The sequence below is a fragment of the Protomyctophum parallelum genome (genome assembly GCF_964188405.1).
Source record: "Protomyctophum parallelum genome assembly, chromosome: 6".
In the NCBI taxonomy this organism is placed as follows: Eukaryota; Metazoa; Chordata; class Actinopteri; order Myctophiformes; family Myctophidae; genus Protomyctophum; species Protomyctophum parallelum.
In genome coordinates this window covers 37487726-37512750 of record NC_139701.1, presented here as the reverse complement: position 1 = coordinate 37512750, position 25025 = coordinate 37487726, and the positions used below count along the sequence as shown (strand labels likewise).

The 25025-nt window shown below is 42.2% G+C and overlaps 1 protein-coding gene across 6 annotated transcripts; it reads left to right on the top strand.

Annotated features, from left to right (window-relative positions):
- The first annotated feature begins 3400 nt into the window (after positions 1 to 3400).
- On the top strand, positions 3401 to 23794 carry LOC310859789 (serine/threonine-protein kinase STK11-like). 6 transcript variants are annotated; one of them, XR_014569339.1, is made up of 12 exons: positions 3401 to 3533; positions 4721 to 5474; positions 5614 to 5697; positions 7935 to 8024; positions 8118 to 8250; positions 8446 to 8582; positions 9161 to 9288; positions 9740 to 9797; positions 12343 to 12551; positions 19109 to 19382; positions 21711 to 23045; positions 23085 to 23794. XR_014569339.1 is itself a non-coding variant. In XM_083766528.1 (11 exons), the coding sequence occupies exons 2-10, from the start codon at positions 5194 to 5196 to the stop codon at positions 19345 to 19347; spliced, it is 1359 nt and encodes a 452-aa protein (XP_083622654.1). In that variant the 5' UTR covers positions 3401 to 3533; positions 4721 to 5193; the 3' UTR covers positions 19348 to 19382; positions 21711 to 23794. The 6 variants fall into 6 exon arrangements, 5 of the variants coding, with proteins under 5 accessions (XP_083622654.1, XP_083622656.1, XP_083622657.1 ...); XM_083766528.1 differs by having other exon boundaries at positions 21711 to 23794; XM_083766530.1 differs by having other exon boundaries at positions 19109 to 19387; positions 21711 to 23794.
- The last annotated feature ends 1231 nt before the right edge of the window (positions 23795 to 25025 follow it).

Sequence of the window (25025 nt, the reverse complement as noted above, 5' to 3'; positions counted from 1 at the left end):
CCTTCTGGTCACGTAATGTACCCTATGTTTGTATTAAACGTCAGAACTTGTTGTGTGATATTGCCTGGTGTCATCTTGTTCTGTGCGGTGCGGTGCGCTCAAGTGAAACATGACTCACCACCCTTATTTCGATGGAGACTCGTAGGGGACCACATGGTTGGTCAACCAGTGGTGGACATGTAAGTATCAGCTTCAGTACAGGTCAAAGTATACTCCTGGACAAATATTACTACAAGTGAAAGTCAAATGTGTACTTGAGTTGAAGTACTGGAGTCCTTTTTATTATTATTATTATTATTATTATAATAATAAGGGTAATAATAATAATAATTATTATTATTATTAAAATAATGTTGACAACAATGTGGTCTTATTCCATCATCATTTGATAGGGCCAAAAGCCAGCCTGCAGGTCACTTATTTATGGTCACATCTTTCAGAGTTTCTGCCTGGTAAACTGAAGTTCTCATACTCTTCTTGCGTGGCGTTGTCTGTGGTTTTCTGTACTCCTTAAAACTTAAAAGCACATTGTTCCTGATCCATCCACTGTCTCTTTAAAGTTATTCTGTGTGGTTCGGCAAAGAAAAGTGGAGGAATAATAATTGCAATGCAAATGAACTCATTTGTAATTTCATTGCAAAAATAAAAAAAATACCTTTTGTAATGCAGTAGACCAACACCAAGTCTAGACAGTCTTTGTATTGTTAATGAGGATGAAGCTCTTTGCAGAATGGGTTTTTTCTTCAAAAAATGTTCCAGTAATGTTTTTTTTTTTTTTTTGCTGCACTTTTTCTCTTGCACAGAGAAAATATACCATTGACTTTTGTTTCAGAAAGCTAGACATCCATCCCAAGACAATACTGTATTGGATAATCTAATTACAGAAGATAAGGATGATCAGAAAAATGACAGATACCAATCCAAATTAATTAAAATAATCTAATAAAATCTTGTTTTTGTTAGATTAAGCCTTTGATTTGCTTGAACTTTGACCACGCCTAGAATTGCACTAAAGCAAGGTATTTGAGTAACTATGTTCAGTTACTCATCAGTTCAAAGTACAAATCATGTAGTTAAATGTACACTGAGTATTGTGCACTTCACCAAGAACCATACAACCCACACAATAATCTTTAGTCATCAAATCAAACACAGAAGGAAAAGCCCACCAAGTGAGCATAAAGAAATTTAAACCATCAGTGTCAGTGGGTAACAGCAGGTGACTGGCCGTCATAACGCTTAGAGGTGGTCCACGGCTCAGTTTGTGCCAGACATCAATGAACTGAGGGGGATAATGTGCGTAATAATTCATGTGTTCTACAGTGGTCTCTCTGAAGGTTTCAAAGCTCCATCATCACATTTCTTGGGTTGTCCGAGGAAAGGGCTGGAGACCGTCATGGGATTTGTTCAGTCAAGAGACATTTTGTTTCATTCATTGGCACAGCCTAGGCGTGTATTTTTGTAATATTATCCTGTTAATTTCTCCACAAAATGGCTCTCTGGGATTGTGACAGGTTTACATAAAGCATGATCACATTTGACTCTCACAATCAGATAAACTTTAACAACAGCATCAACTCTACTGTTTTTCTTCTGCCTGCACTCATTCACCTCCCCTCCCTGTGGGGTATATGCTGTAAGCCAAAGTAATGTCAGTCTCCCCATCTGCCTGTCACCATGTTTTTATGCTGTCCCTTTGATCGTAGCGTTAAATGAAAGTAGCATATGCTGTTGTAGCTGTGTCTTCGAGAATGATGTTGCCTTCTGTTGCATGGAGCAGTGGAGGATCCCCAGGGTACCAAAGGAATGCTGCCTGACCCAGGAGGAGAGGAAAGGAGAAGAGAGGGAAGTGAGCGGTGACTGTGGGTGGCCCTGCCTCTTCACTGGGTCTCTGCAGATCCACTCAGCTCCTCACATGGTTTGGATCATCACTGCCAAGCCATACAAATGAATTCAGCATGGTGGGGAATTTGGAGCGCACACACTTATGTATGATCTTTATTATAGATTACTTTGCCCGGTCTCCAGACATGTAAGACCCTTTCAAGTGGGGGAACTCTGTGTGACACTGCAGCATGATGGAACACGAAGACACTACTGGATGACATCTGAAATGGAGTGCCCCCCTTTCATGGGGCAGGTGTGTGGAGCTCTTTGGTCATATCAGAAAATAAATAAAATGAAAAAATAACATTGAACGGTACTGCCATCTAGTGACAAAAGTTGACATGGCATGGTGAAAATGTAGGATTGCAGTGTTCATCACATTTATTTTATGATGTATCGTTCCCTATAATCACAGCACTTTAAGCAGAATGCCACAGTCTATTTAACTAGTATAGTGGCCAGGGATAAGGGGGGATTTGAGAAGGGGCATAGACTATATAATTTTAGGTGTGAAATAACAAAATCCACTTTCAATGCAAGAAACTTAAACTAAACGCATCGTACCCTTAAAGAATCATACAAATTATGCACAGGTTGTTTACTACAGTGGTTCTCAGAGTGGATTCTAGGGACTGATGTTCACATCTTATTACTATGTTAAAAAATACCTTGTAAATCTTTTGAACAGGACTGCCCTGTCACCCAGTGATGTCATATCAATATTTGCATGTGTATTAATTCTATTATCAGCTGTCGCCCACTCCAGATTGACCATTGTACCAAAAGGAAATAAGATTAAAAATGGAGAACGACATGACAATACACTCTCACCCCCTGAGATAAGGAGTCAACAACAGAATCCTAATCACGGAACGTGATTAAAGACAAAAACAGGATTCAGACTATCGAATGCTCATGACAGTCTGATGACACTCTACTCTGTAGGGGCCCTCTCGACCTATGGAAATGTGACAGCTGAATTCTGTATCTATGACCTGTTTTTCAGTATATATGTTTGTGCAAAATGATGTGACATTGTTCAGAAACACTTACAGTACGGAGAATTCTCTCTCGTACTTCCTTGATATTCTCAACAATAGTACAACCTGAACCTGAAGAACTTCACTAAAGATCCGATTGATTTACATGGTATTCCTGTGTGAAAATTCTTTTAAGGTCTTTTTCCTCTCTGGTTTCACTAGAGAGAATACTTTTGGGTGAATACTTTTGGGTGGTCTTGATTGAGGTTTCTCACGGTTCAAAGGAAGAAAAGATAAGGTGGAGTTGGAAATAAATCCAACAGGGACTCTCTGAATATGTATGCCTTTAGGCAGGGGGGCTAAATTGACCCTTACAAGTCTACTCGGACATTATAGTACTTCCATTTGTATACTGTCAGAGTTAAGGGGAGACGGGGAAATTTTAAAATTTGAGAACCATGGCAAATAGACAGTATTTGGCAAATTGGCCCATAGAGTTAGATTTTGTACAAAGTTATAAATGGGGCCTAACATTTAATTATCCTAAATACCACAATGCCTTGCGGTCTAGTCAGATTTGCATGCGGCGGAAGCCAGCATGGCGTTACGGCGTATGTAAACACTTTGGAGGCTTGCTCGCTTTACAGCTAACGCTAGCTGCGTTTGGTAAGATCTACTAACGGCGCTGTCTTCTGACAAGCTTTACTTTAAATAAGTCTTACGGACAAAGGGTAACATTTTTACTAGTTTAAATAACGACCATTTACATGTAGGTTTGTGGACTGTAAATATATGCGTAGTTGTCACGGGTTGAGTCGGATTAATCATAGCTAACCTAAGTTAGCCAGATAGGTTCGGGAATCGGCCCGGGATACAGACAGGTCATAGCTAGCTAGCTATAGCTAGCTCTAGTGTTGGTCTTTGAAGTTATCTAGTATTTAACCTAAGCTAAAAAATAAGTGAACAAAATTGCTGTAGGGTAATTTAACACCGTTTAATGTAATACTGCTGCAGTGCATGGTGGCCGGCGCAATGTCAGTAGAGGTAGTTAAGGCTGTCAGTTGACAGTTATATGACAACCAATTACTTCATACAGTAGCCTGCCCTACAACACCGATGTGTTGTGACAGTATGCAGGTATACCTGGAACGTAATTGTTTGCAGAGATGGTCTTTTAACTTTTAGATCACGTTGCTGAATATTTACAATTACCTACCGGCTTTACCCCGCATGCGTTGGCGACAGGCCTTTCATTATTATTACATAATCGCCTATTCTATTCCCAATTATTTGAGATAATCGCAATTATTTAGCATACTCGTTTCCATGTTGAAAAATATTAATCTTTACAAAAAATACGTGATCTAAAAGCTGGTATATCAGCTACTTACGCTATTAAAAATTTGTCATATCAGCCTAGGTGTAAATTTGTATTATACGAAGCCTAAAAGGCAAATGCCAATTGCACAATTACATCGTTAATCACAATTATTTGTATGATAATTAATTGTCAGCTTTAATGTTGTAATCGTGACAGCCATAGCGTTGAGTAAAGAACTTAGTGCTAGCATTACTAAGGGAACATGTCTTTGAAGGAAAGAATAGAGACCACAACACTGGTAATGATACTAACTCCACTCCAGCTCCATTCAACGTTTCCATCACTAGGATCTTCTTCCTGAAGACGATCCTAGTGATCAAAATGTTGAATCTTAATAAACCAGTGGAGCTGAGTATCGTTACCACCATTGTTGCGGACTCTATTCTTTCCTCCTGTATTGCCGTTTGTCTAGCACCTGGGCTAGAGTCGATGTGCATGTACTATCACCTTTAACATGTCTTTCAATCTACAGGAGGACCCCGGTAAATTGATCGGCAAAGAAGATATTGTCCACACCTGTCCCTGACACAATGCGCTATCCACGTGGGATTTGTGCAGCTATCTTCTAAAAACCTAGTACACATTCAAAGTAAAGGGCAGAAGGATCCCAGCGGTATTTCATCAAATTTCACAAGTCAAGAAGAACAATGCAGACTTCATGTCACCGGGAATCCCCAGTCTTACAAGGATATGGTTGACACGTGAAGAAAGCTCACTTCGTATTGTCTGAGGTCTCTCAACAGATCCACACAGTGTTCAGCGTCATAGTTCAGTTGGCTGGTTAATCTTAATTTCTTGCACATTATCGCAAATTTTAATTTCTGCTTACTAGTGTTCTTGCGAGCCTTTCACACAATAAATCGGGCTCTCTGAGACCGAGTCAACTGTCACTGTAAAAGCCATTTGTGTCTAAAAACGTAGGCCTACATCAGGCGCGGTGCAGCAATGAGTGCAGAGGACCTCCCTCATATGGGTTACCTAGCAAACCAACTGTTGGGCATGGACACCTTCATCCACAGAATAGACTCTGCCGAGGTCATCTACCAGCCTAGGAGGAAGCGGGCCAAGCTGATAGGAAAGTACCTGATGGGAGACCTGTTGGGCGAGGGATCCTATGGCAAAGTGAAAGAGATGCTGGATTCTGAAACGCTCTGCAGGAGAGCTGTGAAGATCCTTAAGAAGAAGAAGCTCAGGCGGATACCCAATGGAGAGGCAAATGTCAAAAAGTATGTAGCTGTACTTTTGTTACGTACAGATACATTACCAAGCTATGGGTTCTGGGTTGTTGTTTTTGATGTACTATCATCCTTAAAAAGTTGCTAACCTGTTGGGGTAGACATGACACTTTTATGTATTGTTTTCCAGGGAGATCCAACTGCTACAAAGGTTGCGGCACAAAAATGTGATTCAACTGGTGGATGTTTTGTACAACGAGGAGAAACAGAAGATATATCCTTTTTAATGCTGATACAGAGACTGTATTAGTCAGTCACCAACTTATCTGTAGGTTTAAATGCCAGTTATTCACATTAAAGATCAGGCGGAAACAAGTCTCGTACATACTGCAGTAATATCATAGCTCTAGTTGTAGTTCATAGAAATGTCCAGCGGAGGGTAGTGTCTACCTGTTAAATGGGAAAAGGAAAGCTCAACATAATGGGCTTGTTGCAAATCCCCTCACTTCATGAAACTCATTAGCCTTTGTGTCTGCCATTAGCCTAAACGGGCCCGAAATTTGACCTTGAGCTGGTCAGCTGCCCACCACATACTATTTTAGATGCTTCTTTCTGTCATATGTTCAACACCCTGAAAATCAGCAGTTGACATTTCAGAGGCGACTATACTGTATAGTCATACGGTAGTTATGAACTCTAGCCTACATGATTTTACTGCTGTTGCTGAGTCACATTTAATTGAGTTAATGGATTCAGTCCTGTCTGACAGATTCAACCAGATTAACTTGGTAATTGCATTTCTGTATCATGGTGTTCTGTGTGATTTCTATAGTGTGATCCACAGCTCTTTTTCCCCTTATCTTGTCAATATCGTAAGTATAGTACCAGTACATTTGCTATGATGGTTACTATCTGTTATTTAGATTAAACAAAAGCAGTATAAAATAAATTGAGTCTGGAAGTAGTAAAGGAAATGCAGTTTTTGTAGCCTTGGCGCAAAACGTTATTTATCACGAATCAACATTTCAATCTGACCGCAATCTTCAGGGCATTAGGAAAGTCTCCACATTATTTGCACAAAAGAGTGTTTGTTTGGTCTATAGTAACTCTGTTCAAAAGTGGTTTTACTCACAACATTGGTAACATTTAATCTGTCCAGAAGAATGCCACACACAGAATTTAATCTACAAGCAGAATATCAAGGAGACATTTCTCTCATTCTCTCTGTATATCTGTCATTTCTTGGCTCTCTCCAACTCCCTCCTTTCTCCCTATACCCACCCACAGTCTTGTCGGAAGTCACTGTGGTGTTCTGCCAACTAAACTGGTCTCGGCAGTGGTAATTGCCCTGCCTGCCCCAGCCTGGCTGAAGGCTGCATCATCTATCCACTCAATTTATTTTCCTGCGTTACTGATTGAACCGGCAATGAGGGCAGGACAAGTGACGTAGACCGTCCATCGCAGCCCCTCCATAACAACTTTCTTTCTCCTTCAACCCCTCCTTCCGTGGGTGTTTCATGTCGATCATGTGCCCCTCCGGCCCATAATTAATGGGGCTGTTTAATGTAGGTGCACGTCGCTGCTCTGACACTGCTCTCTCTCTCCCTCCCCCCCCCTTACTCCCTTGTTCCATTGCTCTTTACCATTCCTCCTCGCCTATCTCTCTCTCTCCCTTACTCCCTTGTTCCATTGCTCTTTACCATTCCTCCTCGCCTATCTCTCTCTCTCCCTTACTCCCTTGTTCCATTGCTCTTTACCATTCCTCCTCGCCTATCTCTCTCTCAACCTTACTCCCTTCTTCTTTTGCTCTTTACCATTCCTCCTCGCTTCACATTTCTCTCTCTTCCCTCCTCTTCGCTCCCTCCCTCTCCAGTGTGAGAGATGGACACTGGCAAAGTCGTGACTAAGGGACTCCCTCTGTCATAGTGACTGTCATTATTCCTGCCTGTGTGCTAGTGTGCCTTTCTCCACACCTCCCCGGTGGTAGGAAATATATTGGTCTCATGCTCCCACATTCATAAAGCTTTCTAACTGATGGGCTGATGCATCGCTCACTCTGTTCTGTATAGGCTCCCAGTCTCTCCAAGCTCCAGACAGGTGTAAAACATATATGTATTCAACTACACATATCTATCAGAGGTTGTTGAATCAGTGAGTGGGTTGTTGAGTCTATAATTTACATTTGCAAGATTGTCTGAAGAAGCAGTGTGCTGGATTATTTTCAAGATGCCTGTTCAATCAATGTTGTTTGTAGAGTTTTATTGATCAGACTATTTGGTCAGCCATGTATTGATCAGCAAAGCAGGCCCAATGCCTGCTTTGCCAGTCAATACATGGCTGACCAAAATAGTGTCATGTCTACAGTTATTGTCTTCTAAAGTAAATGTATATTTTTAATGCTTCTCAAACATCTTTTAAAACGATGATTGTGATGTGGAACAGAGCGACGCGAATACTGTGCTTAGTGTATCTTAATAGCATCTTAATTGCTAATTTCCTTAACTGTGTTACGTATATGGTGATGGAGTATTGTGTCTGTGGGATGCAGGAAATGCTTGATAGTGTCCCTGAGAAAAGGTTTCCAATTTATCAATCTCATGGGTAATTTATTTGCTACTACCACAATAATGGCCATCAAATATCTGTTGCACTTAAATGGCTGCTCTAGTATAGCTGTCTTTCTGGTCTGTTTAGTTACTTCTGCCAGTTGCTGGATGGTTTGGAGTATTTGCATGGCCAGGGCATCGTTCACAAAGACATCAAACCGGGGAATCTGCTGATTACCACAGATGGGGCTCTCAAAATCTCTGATCTGGGTGTTGCAGAGGTCAGTCATATTAAGAGTCAGACACTATTAATATTGGTATTTGAATAGCTTTTTTGTTATTAGTGTTGATGATGACCATGATCAAACCTCACTTTGAATTACTGAAAATAGTGTGAACAGCATGAAGCTTGATCTTTATGAGGGAATTAATGTTGAAGTGAGTACTAAGATGTGTACTACCATGTTTCCCTCCAGGCGTTGGAGCCATTTGCAGAAGATGACACATGTAGGACAAGCCAGGGCTCTCCAGCCTTCCAACCCCCAGAGATAGCCAATGGCTTGGACTCTTTCTCAGGGTTCAAGGTTGACATCTGGTCAGCTGGTGTCACACTGTAAGGCCATAATATATTCGAAGTTTTTGGGCACACACTTTGTCTATCGATAAATGTGTGTATTCTGTGTTCATGTCAAGGTACAGGTTTGTCTGTATGTGTCCAAGTATAATGTCTATGTATTTGCCAGAGATTCGGTTTACTTATTTATATCCATATTCATACCCCTATCTGTGTTTCACACAGATTTAATTTCTTTGCTAAATAGTATCTATTTTAAATCATTGAATCATAGTATTGCCATAAAGAACCAATATCGTCCATGTATCACCAACCATGTTAAAATGTTTACATAGCAACCAGCAAACTTTATTTTGGTTGATTATTTCTCCCCTTTAATAATACCAATTAGTATTGTATGTGATATATCATTGGAAAGCCTGACTTTTCACCTTTACACCGAGGTGTAACATAATTTAAGGATTGTGCAAAATGAGCAACACAGCTAACTGTGGGTAGTGCCCCCCCCCCCCCCCCCCAACGATAAACTGCAACCAATCAGATTGTCTAGCAATGTTCTCCAGTTGAATTTTATCCATGATTTTTGTAGGTTGACTATATCCTGCTTTCTCTTTTAGATTCAACATCACGACAAGTCTTTACCCGTTTGAAGGTGATAACATTTACAAGCTCTTTGAGAACATTGGGAAAGGGGAGTGCAGCATCCCAGAGGAGTGCCACCCTCTCCTCTCAAGCCTACTCAGTGGTAAGAGTCCCACTTAACCACATTTACCTTTGTGTCCCTTTTTTTTGGCATGGCATTATAGGCAAGAATCCTCAAAAATAGCCTGGGTCTATTAGCTCAGGGGTTCTCAACGTTTTTGGCTGGGGACCCCCGGAAATGCTTTGGCCATGTCTCGGGACCTCGCCCTGCTCCCGTTCCCCACCCCCAATACAAACTTGACTGCAAAAATAACCTTAATAATAGAGAAAATATATCGTAAATGAATACTGAAGTTTATGCATGTACTATGTGTACTACTGTATGTAAAGTTGCACAAAAAAAAAGTATATATATATTTCTTTTTTAATACATCTTTTGCGTATCGACTCTCGAGCTAAAACGTTTGGGAACCACTGGGTTACACACAACATGTCTGTTCGCTTGTCCTTACATCACACCAAAATTGACAATGGCTTACTTTTGACTATTCCAGGAATGCTGGAGTATGACCCTGCAAAGAGGTTCTCAATACAACACATCAGACAGCATAAGTAAGTCATCCTGTTCCATCTTGTCAGTGACGCCACTGCTGCAACTTATTGCTACAGTTCAGATGCTGGTTCAACTTATCTTCCACAACAAGTTCCACACATGCCAAGGAGAGAGAGTGCTCCAAAAATTAAGTGCAAATTAAATTTCAGATGAAATTGCTCTCACTACAGCGCCATAAGTGATGGTCACATCGTGTGTGAGGCACACAATTAGCGTAATGTGTTTGAGGAAACAAGCTTTCCTTGTGTGCAACATTTTGCATGGATCCTCACTCTTTTTGGTTTGTCTTCGTATTGACGCCACCATGCCCTCTGTGGACAGCATTATTTTGATTTAAGCTTTAACCCATTAAAAACAGGAAAGCAGCCGTGTCATTTTGCATTGGCTATTCAAAAATGTCAGATATACAAGCTCAAAGAGCGTCACTTTATGCAGCACTGCGAGCTTGTACATCTGATATTCTTAGTGAGCGTTGAATGGCCTAGCTGCTGCTGTTGGGGTTATCTCTATGGCAGGCAGCCGTGTATCCCATTAAATTGTTGTTCACTTTGTCTGAGTGTTAGTGAAATGTGTAAAAACGGAAAGAAAAAACAAGGAAAAGCAAAGTACGTTAAATGTTAAAATTGTCTCCTGCAGATGACTTGCCTGCCTCTCTTTGAACTAGCCCTTTCAAGACTCTTGACTACACAAGCACTGATGCTCTTGCCAGTGCTGGCTACAGTTGCCATGGCAACAAATGACTGAAGCGTATCTATGTTCTGGTGTTGTAAAAGACAAAAGGAAAGCGAGGGAGTGGGAGGAGGGAATGTCGTGATTCTGTTCCACACTACGTAGCGGCTTTATAATCATATATCATTTTCATTCACTGTTTTCAGTGTGAAATTGCCTCTTAATAGAAATGATGCAAACTGGCAGTTTGTACACACAGGTAATTCCTAGCATTAATAATGTGCCTCTTCTTGCTTTTCCCTTCCACCCCCAACACACACGCACGCACGAGCCTTCTTTTGCCTACCTCTCGAGTGTACTTGTGTGCTCATCGACTCCAACTATGAATCATTCCAGAATCAAACCTGTCTGTCATATGTGGCAGCTTTCTATTTACATGATGCCTCAGCCAGAATAAGCAACAGTGGGGGAGGAAATGGTACATGGAAAAAAAGAGACTGTTGTATAAATATTTAAACAAGCAAAAGGGCAGATGGGTCTTGAGGATTAATTACTTTGCTGAGTGTAAATATGAACATTGACTGCGACTAACAATGGGCTAGAGGGGGATGCCGTTTTAATGTGATAATGTTCAAGTGAATAAACCAGAATGATGTGATTCCAATAAATGTCAATAACCACAGCAATCATTTTCTATGCTCCGCTCATGGCCATTCATTCTATTTGGTTTGTGTAATTCATCCTTTTTGTGATGTAATTGTTAATTATTTGTATGCAACTAACTGGAGTGTGGAGGTACCACATTGATGATTGTTACCCTGTACATGACAATCCTGAGTGTTAATTTAACTCTGAGAGTGTAACAACTGTAGCCAAATGGACCCTTACGCCATAACTTTGTGAAATTTGTGAAACTGTGTAAATTCACATTCTGGATTGTCTAAACACTCAGCAGGCGATTTAATGTGGGCATTTTCCACCCGAAAAACATTTTCAGTCTTGCACATATTGGACCTGAATGTTAAAATGAAAAACAGAAAAAAGCAGAAGTGTACAATACATGTAATAATGCAATCCCACATTGGTCAATTTGTGCATACACATACTCCCACTCATCACACACTCCACTCTCACCGTCCACACATTGTTAACCAACTGCAATGACTACCTACTTCGTGCCCCTGTGTCGCTCACGACTCTGGAGTTATGAAACAAAAGGCCAAGGTCTCCTCATCCCTCCACCTCTAAACATTACTCACATCTCTCTCTCAAAGAGAATGCAGCACGCTACACAAAGCGGGTTGGAGGAGAATTTACTTTTTTTGTCAATTGGAAGGCCATGTGATGTGGCCATTTTTCGCATTTAATAGCATACCGTATTAACGGAAGAAAAGGCACCTACTGAGAATGTGGATTGCTGCAGTGAAAATTTCATACAGTGAATACAAGCTTGTGTTGTTTTGGTGTGTGTAATGTCCAAGTTGTATCTATCTCTAATTGAGGCGAAGAAATAATAATAATGGATGTTAATGGAGTAAAGGCTGCAGCATACTCCAACCAAACATGAACTTTTATGTCAGCTAGTATATGTCTATAAGAATCATAAGAACTTTGGCAGTGTAGTTTTTTTTGACGAACTAGCCAAACATAATTGTTAGCCAAACATCATGTGTGATTGTTAAGACTCTCATGTGCTTGTGATTTTTATTTTGGAGTAATGTATGTGTGTGTGTGTGTGTATGTATGTATACGTGTGTGTATATATATATATATATATATATATATACTATTTGTAGATATCACAAGTCGTTCAATAATCGATTCAACTGATTGACTACAGCCCTATTAATTAGTGCCTGCATTCCTGTGTTTCAGCTGGGTGAGGAAGAGGCACCCAGCCACGGAGCCTCCTGTGCCCCTGCCCCCCAGCGCTGACTGCAGGGACCCCTGGCGCAGCATGACAGTGGTCCCCTACCTGGAACACCTGCATGGTTATGGGGAAGTGGATGAAGAGGAGGATGAGGAAGATGAGCTTTTCTATGGTGACAATGACGTCATGTACTCGCATGGCTTCACTCCCACAGGTTAGTGTGATGGCCAAAGCCAAGGGAACATCATTTCAAAAGATAGATACAAACAATGCGTTTTGCATAAATCGTCATCATGGTGGCGCTATAACCGGCAGATGTGGAGGGATGCAGGGAAAATGTTTTTCCATGGCCTCTAGGGAGTGCGCATACAAAGTTGTACACAGATCAATGCAGTTATAGGTAAAAACTGGAATTGCCCTGTTATTGCGCCATTTGGATGGAAGATGGGAAATGGAAGATGGGAAATGGTGCAGATCCGTGTTGATCACATGACTATGGACATAGTGTATACCGAATTGTGTGATGTATGGATAATTCAATTTCAATTCAAAGGGCTTTATTGGCATGAGAAAATATACGTTTACATTGCCAAAGCAGAAAGAACAATGATGTACATTTGAAGGTCAGAATCTTCAATAGATCAAATTCTATGTACCAAGGTCACTCAATGCAGGTATAGTGCAGGAATATACACAATGATTAGTCTTTAGGGTGGTTGTGTTCCATTTGATATCCTTCTATCACAGCAACTCACAAATCTTGCTGCTGTGTTTGCACATTGTTGTACTTCGCCCAGCAGATATGGGAGTTTTTTGTCATTGGTCATGTTTTCAAAATCTCTGTGTGTGGTTGTAATCTGTGGGAAGTATGTGTCTCTGATGTCTTGGTACAATGGACAGATGGTTAGGAAGTGTAGCTCGGTTTCCAGTTAATTTTGTGTGCAGTGGGTGCATAGTCTGTCTTCTCTCGGGATACAGGTCTGCCTATGACGGCCTTTCTCGATTGCGAGACTGTGCTCACTGAGTCTGTACCTAGTTAAGATCTTTCTTTGTTTTGGGTCGGTCACGGTGCTCAGGTATTCTGCCACTGTGTATTCTCTGTTTAGGGCCAGATAGCATTCTAGTTTTGGTTGTCAATTAGGGTGTTGAGAGTGTAAATGTGGTCTGTTGTGCGATAATTTGGTAGAAAGCCAATTTGTGATTTGCTCAGGACATTGCTTTCAGTGAGGAAATTTAGAATTCTGTGGTTGAGGATCATGCAGAGGATCTTTCCGAGGTTGCTGTTTACACAAATCCTGCGGTAGTTATTTGGGTCATATTTGTCTCCACTTTTGTGGAGTGGCGTTATCAGCCCTTGATTCCATGTGCTGGGGAAAATCCCAGAGCTGAGCACGATATTTAGGAGTTTTAATATGGCCAGTTGGAATTTGAGGTTGGTGAATTTTATCATTTCATTTAGAATTCCGTCTGCCCCACAGGCCTTCTTTGTTTTAAGTGTTTTTATTTTGTCTTGTAGTTCTTTTAGGTTGATTTGGGAATTTGGGATAAAATGTGTATGAGTAATCTACAGAAATGTGTTTTGCCAAAATCTGCCTCATGGTGGTGTTCTAACAAGCCGTTGTGGAATAATTGAAGCAGAGGTTCGTTGTTTGCATCCAGGGAGTGTTTGTGCACAGTTTGGCATGGATCGGGCCAACGGTGCCGGAGATTATCTGGTAATGGAAGGACTGACAGACACACACACACACACACACACACACACACACACGGACAGAGTGCAAAACATACTCTCCCCCCATGCCTTCGGCCTGGTGGAGACAAATATGTTGGATGCGTCTGATATTGTTGCACTTATGACCTTTTTTTTTTAATAATGTCTAGACACATTTGTTGCCTTGTGGTAACCAATATCTTTCATCAGAAGAGTGCTAATTAAGTCTCGCTTCATGCATTCCCTCCATTTCAAAACTTTTTTTCTCTGTTTTTCAGCTGTCACACACACACACACACACTGCCTCTCCCCCTCCCACAGTCCCTTTAGTCTTTCTTTTTTCCACTTCTCCCTCCCTTCCACTCTTTTCATAACATCGGTAATCTTAAAGCCAGACACTTTTGTACTTGTTGCCAACCAAGAGAGGTACTCTTTTTGGGGGAAAACACTGATTTCTCTAGTGTCTAGCCATTTGTCCTGACAGGGCTGGGCAGTAGATGGGCTAATGGCAGACTAGGTTATCGTCTGGGGCTAATGTGCTATGCTGTTTAGCAGAGCTTTCTGTACGTCACTGTGTTTTTCTGTCTTTGGGGTCTGCTTAGTACAATTTACAATTTAGGCATTTAGCAGACGCTCTTAATCCAGAGCGACTTACATTAAGCAAGAACAAAAGCATGGGAATACATCACATAAAAGCATTTATCATGAAACATGCGTAAGCTAAGAAAGTAACAGTGGAATATCTATATAATGAAACTATACATATATACTACTATGCTATACATATGTACTATGGCGTGCTATGACTATATACAATGCAATTATAGTGCTGTCTACATAACATGCTATAAGTCTGTATCAAATGCTATCTAAGTCTACGGAAGTGCTATCTAAGGGGGTAGGGTAAGTGCTATGGGCCATGATCGAGTCTGAAAAGGTGGGTTTTCAGACTACGGCGGAAGATTGGGAGTGATGCTGCAGTTCTGACTGCAATGGGAAGTGCATTCCACAGTTTTGGAGCCAGAAGGGAGAAGAGTCTGGGACGTGTGGAGCGTTGTCCCGGCGTTTTTAGTGAGGGTACTTCCAGCTTCCCTGCGTTGGCTGACAGTTTCTTTGTCTGTATGATCTGACCTAGCTGTTGGATAAAGGACAGACGGCATATTATCTGCAGGGGAGAAGAGCTTTATTTTGGTGCATGATAAATGGTTTTTGCCTTAAAGCACTCTTTTTAAATGCTCTAAACAATGAGAAGTGTAAAAGTGTAAAAATCATTGTATTGTATGTTTCTGTCCAGGGTGTCCCTGATGAGTTAATTTTCTCTGCCATGACGTCCTTTCTTATTAGTAATTACCTCGTCAAACTTTGTTTTGGCAAGAGGTATGCCGCACGAAGTATCTTTGAAAGCTGGTTTCCTTCTACCTCTATCATTTGTATGCCCTTTCATTGCAATTAGTCGGCACTCATTTCTTCCAGTTTTTGCTTTCAAATTGTCCATGGGGCTAGATTCAGTTAAGGGTCTAAAGTGTCTTTAAAACACTGAAGATCACTGGAGTGCGGGAACTAGATGCAATGAGCATTCATGACCTTTTCTTTTATTATAAAACCTTTCTCTTCCATGCGATCGATACTGGACGTCCTCTGCAATTATGAAATTCCATTTATTTCCCCCATCTTCCCCTCATAATTGCGATGATGAGTCGACGTGGTGAGTCAGAGGAGGTGACATAAGGACAGGCTGCAATGTACTGTAACAGGCCCTCGGAAACCACTCTCAATCAGCCTCCTATCATTGACTTTCCATTCAACTTAAGGAAATGGTCCCTTTATTCTGCCTTATTACACATCAGCCCTGCAGGCCAGATCTGTCGCTGGGGAAATTATGTATATTTATTAGTCTTATGTCGAGGTTTACTATGTTAGTCTTTCAATAGGAACATTTACTGTATCTGTTTCCTACTGTAGAATGTTATGAGCTGGCCTTGATTGTGACTATGTGTCCACATAGGACCCAATTAAATCAGGAGGAGCATCACTCTTCTTTTCCTGTTTGTTGATTTCCCCGCCCCCAGTATGCCAGGCATAATTTTCCTTTGCCAATTCATTGTAGCTTGAGTATGCTGGGACCGGAATTCTCCGTATGTGTGGCAGGAAATTAGATTCCATCCCCTTCCATCCAAAGTGAAGGCAACCTATTTTCACCTAATTCCATTCAGCTGTGTTTACAGTGTCGCATAGTTGACGTCTGTTCGAGACTCTGTTATGATTGGATTATTTCCGTTACTGTCCTACGATGTTCATTGACGTCTGTCTGCATTTGATTATTCCTGTTACTTGCCGGCCTGTCATGTTCATCTCCCAGTCACTAGAGCCAGGGCGGGGCCATAATGGTTAACAACGGTCACCACCAGTGCATTTGGGCTGCAGCTTGGTACAAAATTGTCTATTAAATCTACCAGGAACTTTGACCGACAACCAGCCTCCATTTGAAGGTCCCATTCTATTCTGAAAATGTATTTCCAAGGTACAAAAGAGAAACTGACCAAGATAATGAAATGTGCAGTAATAATCCACAGTTCAGTTGTATCTTTGGGAGAAACAATTATTGATGAACACAAAGCTAGATGAAACAACATTATAGAAAATGCTGTAAAGTGCAAACGCATCCAAAATCTGTTTTAGGGTGTATTTATTCTTACTGGATTACTAATGGGGTTTTAGTTGTGTGCAGGGAGGCTGGACTTTGTACCCTATAAAGCTGTTGCCTATCAAGAGTATTAGAATTGAGCCCACACAGAGCCTGTTTTGCTTCAATTCAACCCACTACAGTGAAAAAGCAGCCATAGGTTTTTAACTGCAGTGCTGAGGGGGGGGGGGGGGGGTCTGTGTGTGTGTGTGTTTGTGTGTGAACCCTTAAGTGTGCGTGCCCACACAATGGCCTCTGCAACCCTTCTCGCAATGATTCCCGGAAATGTGCATGTTCTCCCTGTTAGCCGTCGCTCACTAGTAGCCCAAATCGGCCATTAGAGGAGAGCGAGTCTTTAGGTTGCCATAGCAACTGGGTGAGTCATTCTGCTGCAGTCAGTTTAGTCACACCCGCACCGACTGTATGTTTCCCTTTCTCCATCTTGTGTCTCTGCCCTCCCACACATCCAACCTCCCCCCTCTTTAGTATCACCTTAACCCACCATCTTTTCTCATTTGCTTTCATTCTTTTCCCTTTTAGTTTGCACCTAATATGGTCAGATCTGGAGCTACTGCATGTGACTGGCAGGGGTTCCATATCCCAGCTGTACATATGATCCACAATTATGGTGGGGGTTGGGCTCTGTGTATTTGGGTTGGGGGTGGATTACACATTTCTGTGCATGTGTTTGCTCATCCATGCCATGTAGGATTGATAGGTGGAGGCTAGTGATAAGGGCGAGTGGAATGTCACGGCTCTAGCTTTGATTACTTATTTATGGCTCAGGCTAATGAGTAAACCCACCACTGACAGCACACTACTGATGCAAGCGGCAGTCGATACAAGAGCGCTGCCTATTTGGGCAAATTAGGTTATTTTAAATTTCCTATTTATTTTAGTATGATTGGAATTTGTAAACGTATACAGCTTCTAGTACACAATTCTTTCTAGGCTTTTGTCAGCAAACATGAATGTATCCATGAAAATGTTACAACCCCAAAATCACACTTGTGTGATGTGAGGGGTGCTTGGTAATGACTAATGTTTGTTTAAAGTGCTCTAAACAAACATTATACCATAGAGTTATACTATTATATCTAGAGAGCAACAGGCCCGCCCCCCGCTATTCACTTCAATGGAAGTCTGGGGGCTTGGTTGAGACTTCTGCACATCGTTTCAGAGTATGGGGTCAGACTCGCATTGGCTTAAGCTGTGTTTCAGAGTATGGGGTCAGACTCGAGCAGCGCCAGCCAATCATGACTAGGTCGTGCCAAAGTCCCCATAGCCAACAGCAGCGATCATTAGCCAGGTTTCACTGGGCAAAAAGACCCTAAGGCGTCCCCACATGTCCTGGGCCCTCTATGGGTGTAATTATAAAGACGTGTGGAGACAGAAGTCTTGAGCACTTAAGCTGTTAATGGTTAAGGTTTCTATGCCTTATGATGTACTTCTTTAAGCCCTCAAAAAGGGTTTAAAGTGCTACTGTACATACAGTAATATGACCAAAGCTCATCTCACCAACTTTGTGCATTATGCATTTAGAAATGTTTGCCCCCTTTCAGAAGTAAATCAGCTTAAATTGTCTCGCTTTTGTGTTGTGGTTGTTAGCTTTACTATTTAAAGCAGCTGATAATATCCCCTTGTACAGTACTTTGACCTGTACGCAATAATCTTAGCTACTTATGACCTACTGTGTATATACAGTACTTTGTCATATGACAAATGGCGTTTTGGAAAAATGTTGGTACATTCTCGCCTATAATGACATGCCCAAAAGAGGACAACAGGTTGACGGTTACATTTCTGTCTGCCTCCACCTGACGGATCATAAATGACTTAATGATTTAATGTATTTGAAAAGAGTACACAATACTTGGCACTGATCTGTCCAACAGTTTGCGACATAACCTCTGGATAAACACAAGGACCATGTTGTACAAAATGATCTTGATCCATCATTTCAAACTCTTGTGTATTAGATTTTTACAAAGCTGCCCTCAACTCTCTCACTCATCATCCTTTCTGGCTCTCTTCTCCACCCTCTCTTTTGTGAACAAGTCAACAAGCAGTATGTGAAATTGGATATAGATCCTGATCATCCAAGTCTACTCTATTTAACTTCATTTGGTGAAATTAAACGGCAAGGATTACTCTTGTCCTTGCCCCCCCCCCCCCCTCAAGTTCAGGTTCTAAAACCCTTTCATATGCATTGCTTTTTTAATTAGATTAACTGGTTCCTAATCCAGTTCGATCTCCTTGGTAGTATTGATTAATTAATTAATTATTGTTAATTGAAAGTCTGGAGACACGGCGGCTCGACTATCTTTAATCTACCCTGGTGCTGACCCTGGTTGTTGTGATGTGTCATACCATACAGGACTGCTGCAGGAGGGTGGGCTAGACAACAACAACCACCATGGTCTTCTGGGGGCCGGCCTGGCACTGAGGGGCCTGTGTGTGAACGGCACCGACGGAGAGAAGGAGATGGAGAGCCTCTCCGCCTACAGGCCCAGGCCACGGTCCGAGCGCCTCTCCAGCTCCTCCTCCAACCCCTCCCGGACAGGAGTGTCCACTTACAGCCGCATCCGCAGGCTCTCCACCTGCAAGCAGCAATGACCTCCCCAAGGCCTCAGAGCACACACACTGGACAGGTGAGGTGAAGTTGCAAAATGCACACCTGCATACACAATACAACCACATAACATTGATCCCGTCAGAAGGGGAAAGGGGGTATTTCAAAGGTACACTGTCAAATTCAAATGGCACAAATAGTTGCTGTTCGGTCACGCCTAGTGGGAGCTGAAAGCTTGGCGAGGACGAGGTAGGAAGGCAGCACGAAGAACTTCTAAGTTGTAATGAAACGCACATCATCAATTAAAATACCATAACAAGCTAGGGAGTAAACAACGTGTTGTGTCCTACACTGTGAAATCCTCACAATGTATTTATTTTAATAATTTGAGACTCCAAAGTTAAAATGGCACTGAGGATTTTACAGTGTAAACGACAGCAATGTCCAGCTGGCGCGCCAGCTTCCGTTTTATGTCTAATTGCGAAACGGAACCGTGGAGAGTTGTGCTCGGCCCTCAGGGACGTACGTATGAGCTAGGAGGGGGAGTGTGGGTGGAGGCGTGCAGAGTAGAACGAGCTGGATGACGCAGCTGGGGGGTGGGGGGGAGCGCTGCTGGTGGAGTGGTGGCGGCCACACGACGGGCTAGAGTGGAATCCTCCTGCACTCTATACAGGAGGGAGGAGGAGGAGAGAGGGAGTGTGGGTGGGTGGAGTACGTGGGAGGAAGATGCTGCATAATCAGCTTTCCAGGGTTTTCTCCCATACTTTTTTTTTTATTTTTTATCGTTCTCTCTCTCTCTGTTTCTCTTATTCTCCTGGGCTTCTGTTTTACTTTTTGTATCCACATTGCAGCGACCCATTGACTGTGTCTGTCTCTTGTTCAATATATTGCTCTTCCTCAGTTCATCCATCTGTATCGGTCTTCTTGCCGTTCTGCCCTTCCTTCTGTCTTCTATTCTGCCCCTCTGATCATCTCTGTCTGTCCCTCTCCTTCTCTGTCTCCTGTATGACTCATTCACAAGTGTAGCTTCTTGTGAGGTTTGAAAGAGTGGGACATCATATCGTGATGTCTGGCTCTCTCCCTCTATGTTCAACTGGCATTAACATACAGACGCTGCTTGTCTGACGAGGAGAAACCGTCAATGTTACGCAGTACTGACACGATGATTTTACTTCCCTATTAAGCAGCAAGTCGATCTACATTATATAAGTCGATTTGTCATACGTTTACATGGCTGGTTATTTTAAACTACCAATATACTACCGTATAATTGAATAGGAAACCATTTGATCGCCACAGTCCTCCGTTTACGTTCACAGCATTGTTATGCCAGAGGTTGTGCAGTTCACTCAGTAGAGCTCCTGTTGAGCATAGTGCATCATTTCGTACTTATCCGCTGCTGCCATCACATTGAATTAGCTACAGATAATAGGTGGAAAATGGAATAGCCGTCCAATAGTGAGCGGAGAGGAAAGGGAGTGAGTCACCGGTGTCTCCCACACATTTTAACGGTGCCTGGAGCCTCTCCGCTAAAGGGGGTTAGTGGATGCGGGGGAGGGAGGAGGGCAGCACATGGATGGAGGTGGAGGAGCATGGGGTGGGGTGCGGTGGGGAGGTTTCGGTATTCCTCCTCTACATCATCTCAGAGACATCCCCCAGTGCTGCGCTCCACTCAGTCAGTTCATGTTTGAAGGTGAATCTGAGAGACTCGAAGAGAATGTATTCATTCATAATATGCATGTGTTACGCGTTCACAGTTGTAGCCCTTAAATTGAGGAAAGATCTACACCCCGTATATGGATGGATTGTGTGTGTTTTTATGCATGTTTTATACAGTATGTGTGCGTAGTAATGGCACACCATCCCCCCATTTGTGGTTTCCAGACGGAGGATGACTAATAGTCTGGCTGTGAGGAGACTAAAGTAGACCGTTTTAAATTGGCACAGCAAACTCCTCACCTTGACAGCCAGGGCATCTCACAAATGTAGAGAAAGGGAAATCCCTGGATCCATCTCTAGGCGATGGTTATGACATACACAGGATTCAGAATGAAAAGCTGCGATTGCTTAACATTATCCAGTAAATAATGGTAAACTTCTCCTGACCTGTACCACAGACCATAACATGCTCTGGGATTCACCTGCAACTGTGTGTTGTTTCTTGACATATTACAACCCAAATACAAACCATCCAATTAGTCCTTCAACTGTGATTTTTACAAAGCTGTAGAACGCTGAATGAAAGGCTTTGTGTTTTATATCCTGTTGTGTCCCATATAGGTTGGAGGGTTAACGGTGTATTTTATATCCTGTTGTGTCCCATATAGGTTGTAGGGTTAATGGTGTCTTTCTGTTGTGTCCCACATAGGTTGGAGTGTTAATGGTGTCTTTCTGTTGTCCCATACAGGTTGGAGTGTTAACGGTGTCTTTCTGTTGGCGTGGAGGAAGCAAGTGTTTTTTTGAGACATCGCACACACAATGACATGCTGCGTTGCACAGACGAGAGCAGCACCACACTACTACTTCACATAGGGAAACCCTGTACAAACGCCATGCTGCTTTCATGACTGACTGACTGATCCAACTCTCTGGTTGCCCGTCTTGGCTGGTTGATAATGAAGAGCGTGATGACGGCAAACGGTGCCAAGGATGAAGACGACGCCGTGTGAAGCACGAGGGAGAGGAGGAGCAGTGGTGTGAAACTGTGCGTACTGTAGCCATCCTCTATACTTTAAGCAAAGCTCAACTGCAGATTCCCCAAAGACCCCGCCCACATCTCCCCCCTCCTCTCTCCCCTCCCCTCACTGAATGAATGTAGCTAGTTTTAGAATTCAACGCGGTTAACTCAGCAGTTACTCCCGTTTTTAAAGCGCACATTGTGATGTTGTTTTGAAGTGATTGAATGGAATGAAATGTCGGGGCTGTTTGAAATCAGTGTTGTATAATTATTGCAGTGAATGAATAAATGGCATGATGAAGTGATGTGCACTGAGACAGAGAACTCGTAGTACTACAAGCATTATCCATTGTGTCTGAGGTTGGGTTTATATTTGCCTCTCTCTGTTTGAATTGTTTCTGCTTGGTGGTTCTCTCCCACGTTGTTTTTAAATTATATTTATATATAAAATGCACTCCCAACCAGCAACAGTACAGTATGTGTGCCTTGTGTCATTTCCTTCTGTTGAAACTGTTTAAAGTCTCAGTCAGTGGCCAAGTACATCAATTAAATCTGTGTGTTAACATTGGAATTCAGAGTACAGCTGAACCACTCATCCCAGGAAATGAATAAATTAAACATATTATATCCGTCACCAATATGTCATGAATCAGAACTTATTTTATTGGACAAGTGTGGTTACACAATCAGATTAGCCAACGGAGGGAAAAGAAAAAAATATATATTAATATTGAAGGAAAATAGGAAAGATGTTATTTTTGTCACTTGAACTCATCTGGTTCAGTATGAGGGTTCTCTAGATTGGATTCTAACATCTAGAGCAGTGTTTCTCAAAGTGGATATAGGTACCCCCCCCAGGGTTCCAAATGGACCATTACAGATCTGTAACTCTTGAGCGTGAGTCTCTGGGACCTTGACATTTCAAGGTTTGATTACGACTGAGGGCTTGGCATTCCTTTCTGGCATCAGCAGTCGTGGCTGTGGGCTCACTGTATGTTGCCTGTCTGCCTTTTCTGGTGGCCACACTGGGCTTCCTTGCTTCATGGATTCCTTCTTACCAGGTGTGTCTGCCCCAAGTCAAGTGCCAGTTGGTTGCTCTTATAGCTGGTATTTCCTCCCAATCACTTCACCTGGTCCTAGATTGAGCTGGGGCTGCCGTCCCCCTGGTTTGCCAATGCAAGGAATTGCACTCGGTCGGTTCTGTCAAGGTTTTCGAGATGAAACCACTAATGAAATTAAAATTCTAATGACTACAGGACTACAGAGTAACCTTATGTAAGGGCCTTGAATGCACTGAAATGTTTTTGGTAGATTTCTTTGGGTCTTATTTGACTGAACCTTGAACAGAAATGACCATGTTATACATGGGCTCAGCATATTGTAGGACCATTCCAAATTACGTGGATACCTAATGTTTGTTTCTGATTTCTTTGCATGTCATTTACATTAAGAGCGGGATGTGATTCAAGGTGCTCTGCACATGCTGTAGTCTCCTCAGCATCATGCTTGTTTCCCAGTGACTTTGATGTATTATTCTGATTGGTGGGTTGGCGGTAACCCAGATTTTGATAAGATGATCTGAGCTCCTGCTGTGCCAAGCTTGATCCTGTGCAGGCAAGAGCCCTGTGGGCAGAGCCAGGCTCTATATTGGCTCAGGAGGACAATGGACAGTCTAAAGAGTTCATTTCCATTCGTTCCTCCACAAAGAGACGAGGAGGTGTTTGTTAGCATCCTGCTGTGAGAGATGATTTGGGTTATACGTCCTGGGAAAAAAGTGCTTGGTGAGATTAATAAACATTTGAAGTAATTTTCAATTCGTTTTTTGTTTTTGTAACTGGGTTGTCTTGTTATACCATTCATCCATCCATCTTCAACTGCTTATCCGGAATCGTGTCGCGGGGGTAACAGTTCCAACTGACATTTCCAGACTTCCCTTTCTCGAGCATAACCTGCTCAGCTCGGCTCTCTTTTTGTCACAACAGTGCAGTACAGTGACTGCAACACCGCTCCTGCTGCTTCGTTTCTGATCTCGTATGTCAGGAATGGCAAACAAAAATAAGTTTTACTCTTATGTACCCATACACAAGATGTAACAAAGTACAACCTTGACTGGCCCAGGCCGTAGCGTAACGGTCTGGGCACCGGACTGGTAATCCAGTCGCAGTGTGCCGCGGGTTCGACTCCCGGACCCGACACGGCCTTTACTGCATGTCATCCCCCATCTCTCTCCCGTTTCCTGTCAGCCTACTGTCTGTCCCTTCAAAAATCAAAAAAAAAAAGAAAAGAAAAGTACAACCTTGACCATGACCATCCTCTCATCCACTCGTGAACAAGTCCTTGACATACATAAACTCCTTCACCTGTCACAAAGTCTGGTTCGAATCCCTACCCGGAGTGTACAATCTGGTGCTTTCCTTTCCTGCTGAGAACCAGATTTGGAGATGCCGATCCTCATACCATTTTTACATTCAAATTTTAATGAACATTCAGAATTTTGTATTGCATCTGTTCCTGATCCTTCTACATTTACATTATAATACTTTATGCCAGTGTTCCACTTCCTGACAATTAATTTAGCATCCTAATCACAGTGGTCATGGTTAATTTGTGTAGCGCCTGCTGTGACGAACTGTCAGCATCTGTCAGGAGCGAGCAATGTGGTATTATTGTTGCATTCTAACTAGCAATTGATTATTTTGTTCTATTCTAAGATGCAATGGGCGTCCTGTCCAATTCTGATGCCCCTGTACCTGCTCACACTTTGAACCTGGCGTCCCTTGGGCATTACAATCCAAACCTTTCAAAAAGTAGTAAAAATAGTAGTTCTACAAACTCAAAAAGCACTAATGAGTTGTTTTAATTTTTGAAATGGAGATTAAGTGGTTCACTGAAATTAGAAAGTATGAATCGGTTACAGTAAGCATAGCTGAGAAAGTAAACTTCTGACCATCTGATTGACTCTTTTGGTGCATTTGGAGCTGGTTATGGTGGAGAGAAGGTGAATAAAGAAAATCCAACAGACTACTGAGACTCGCCATCAGAGAC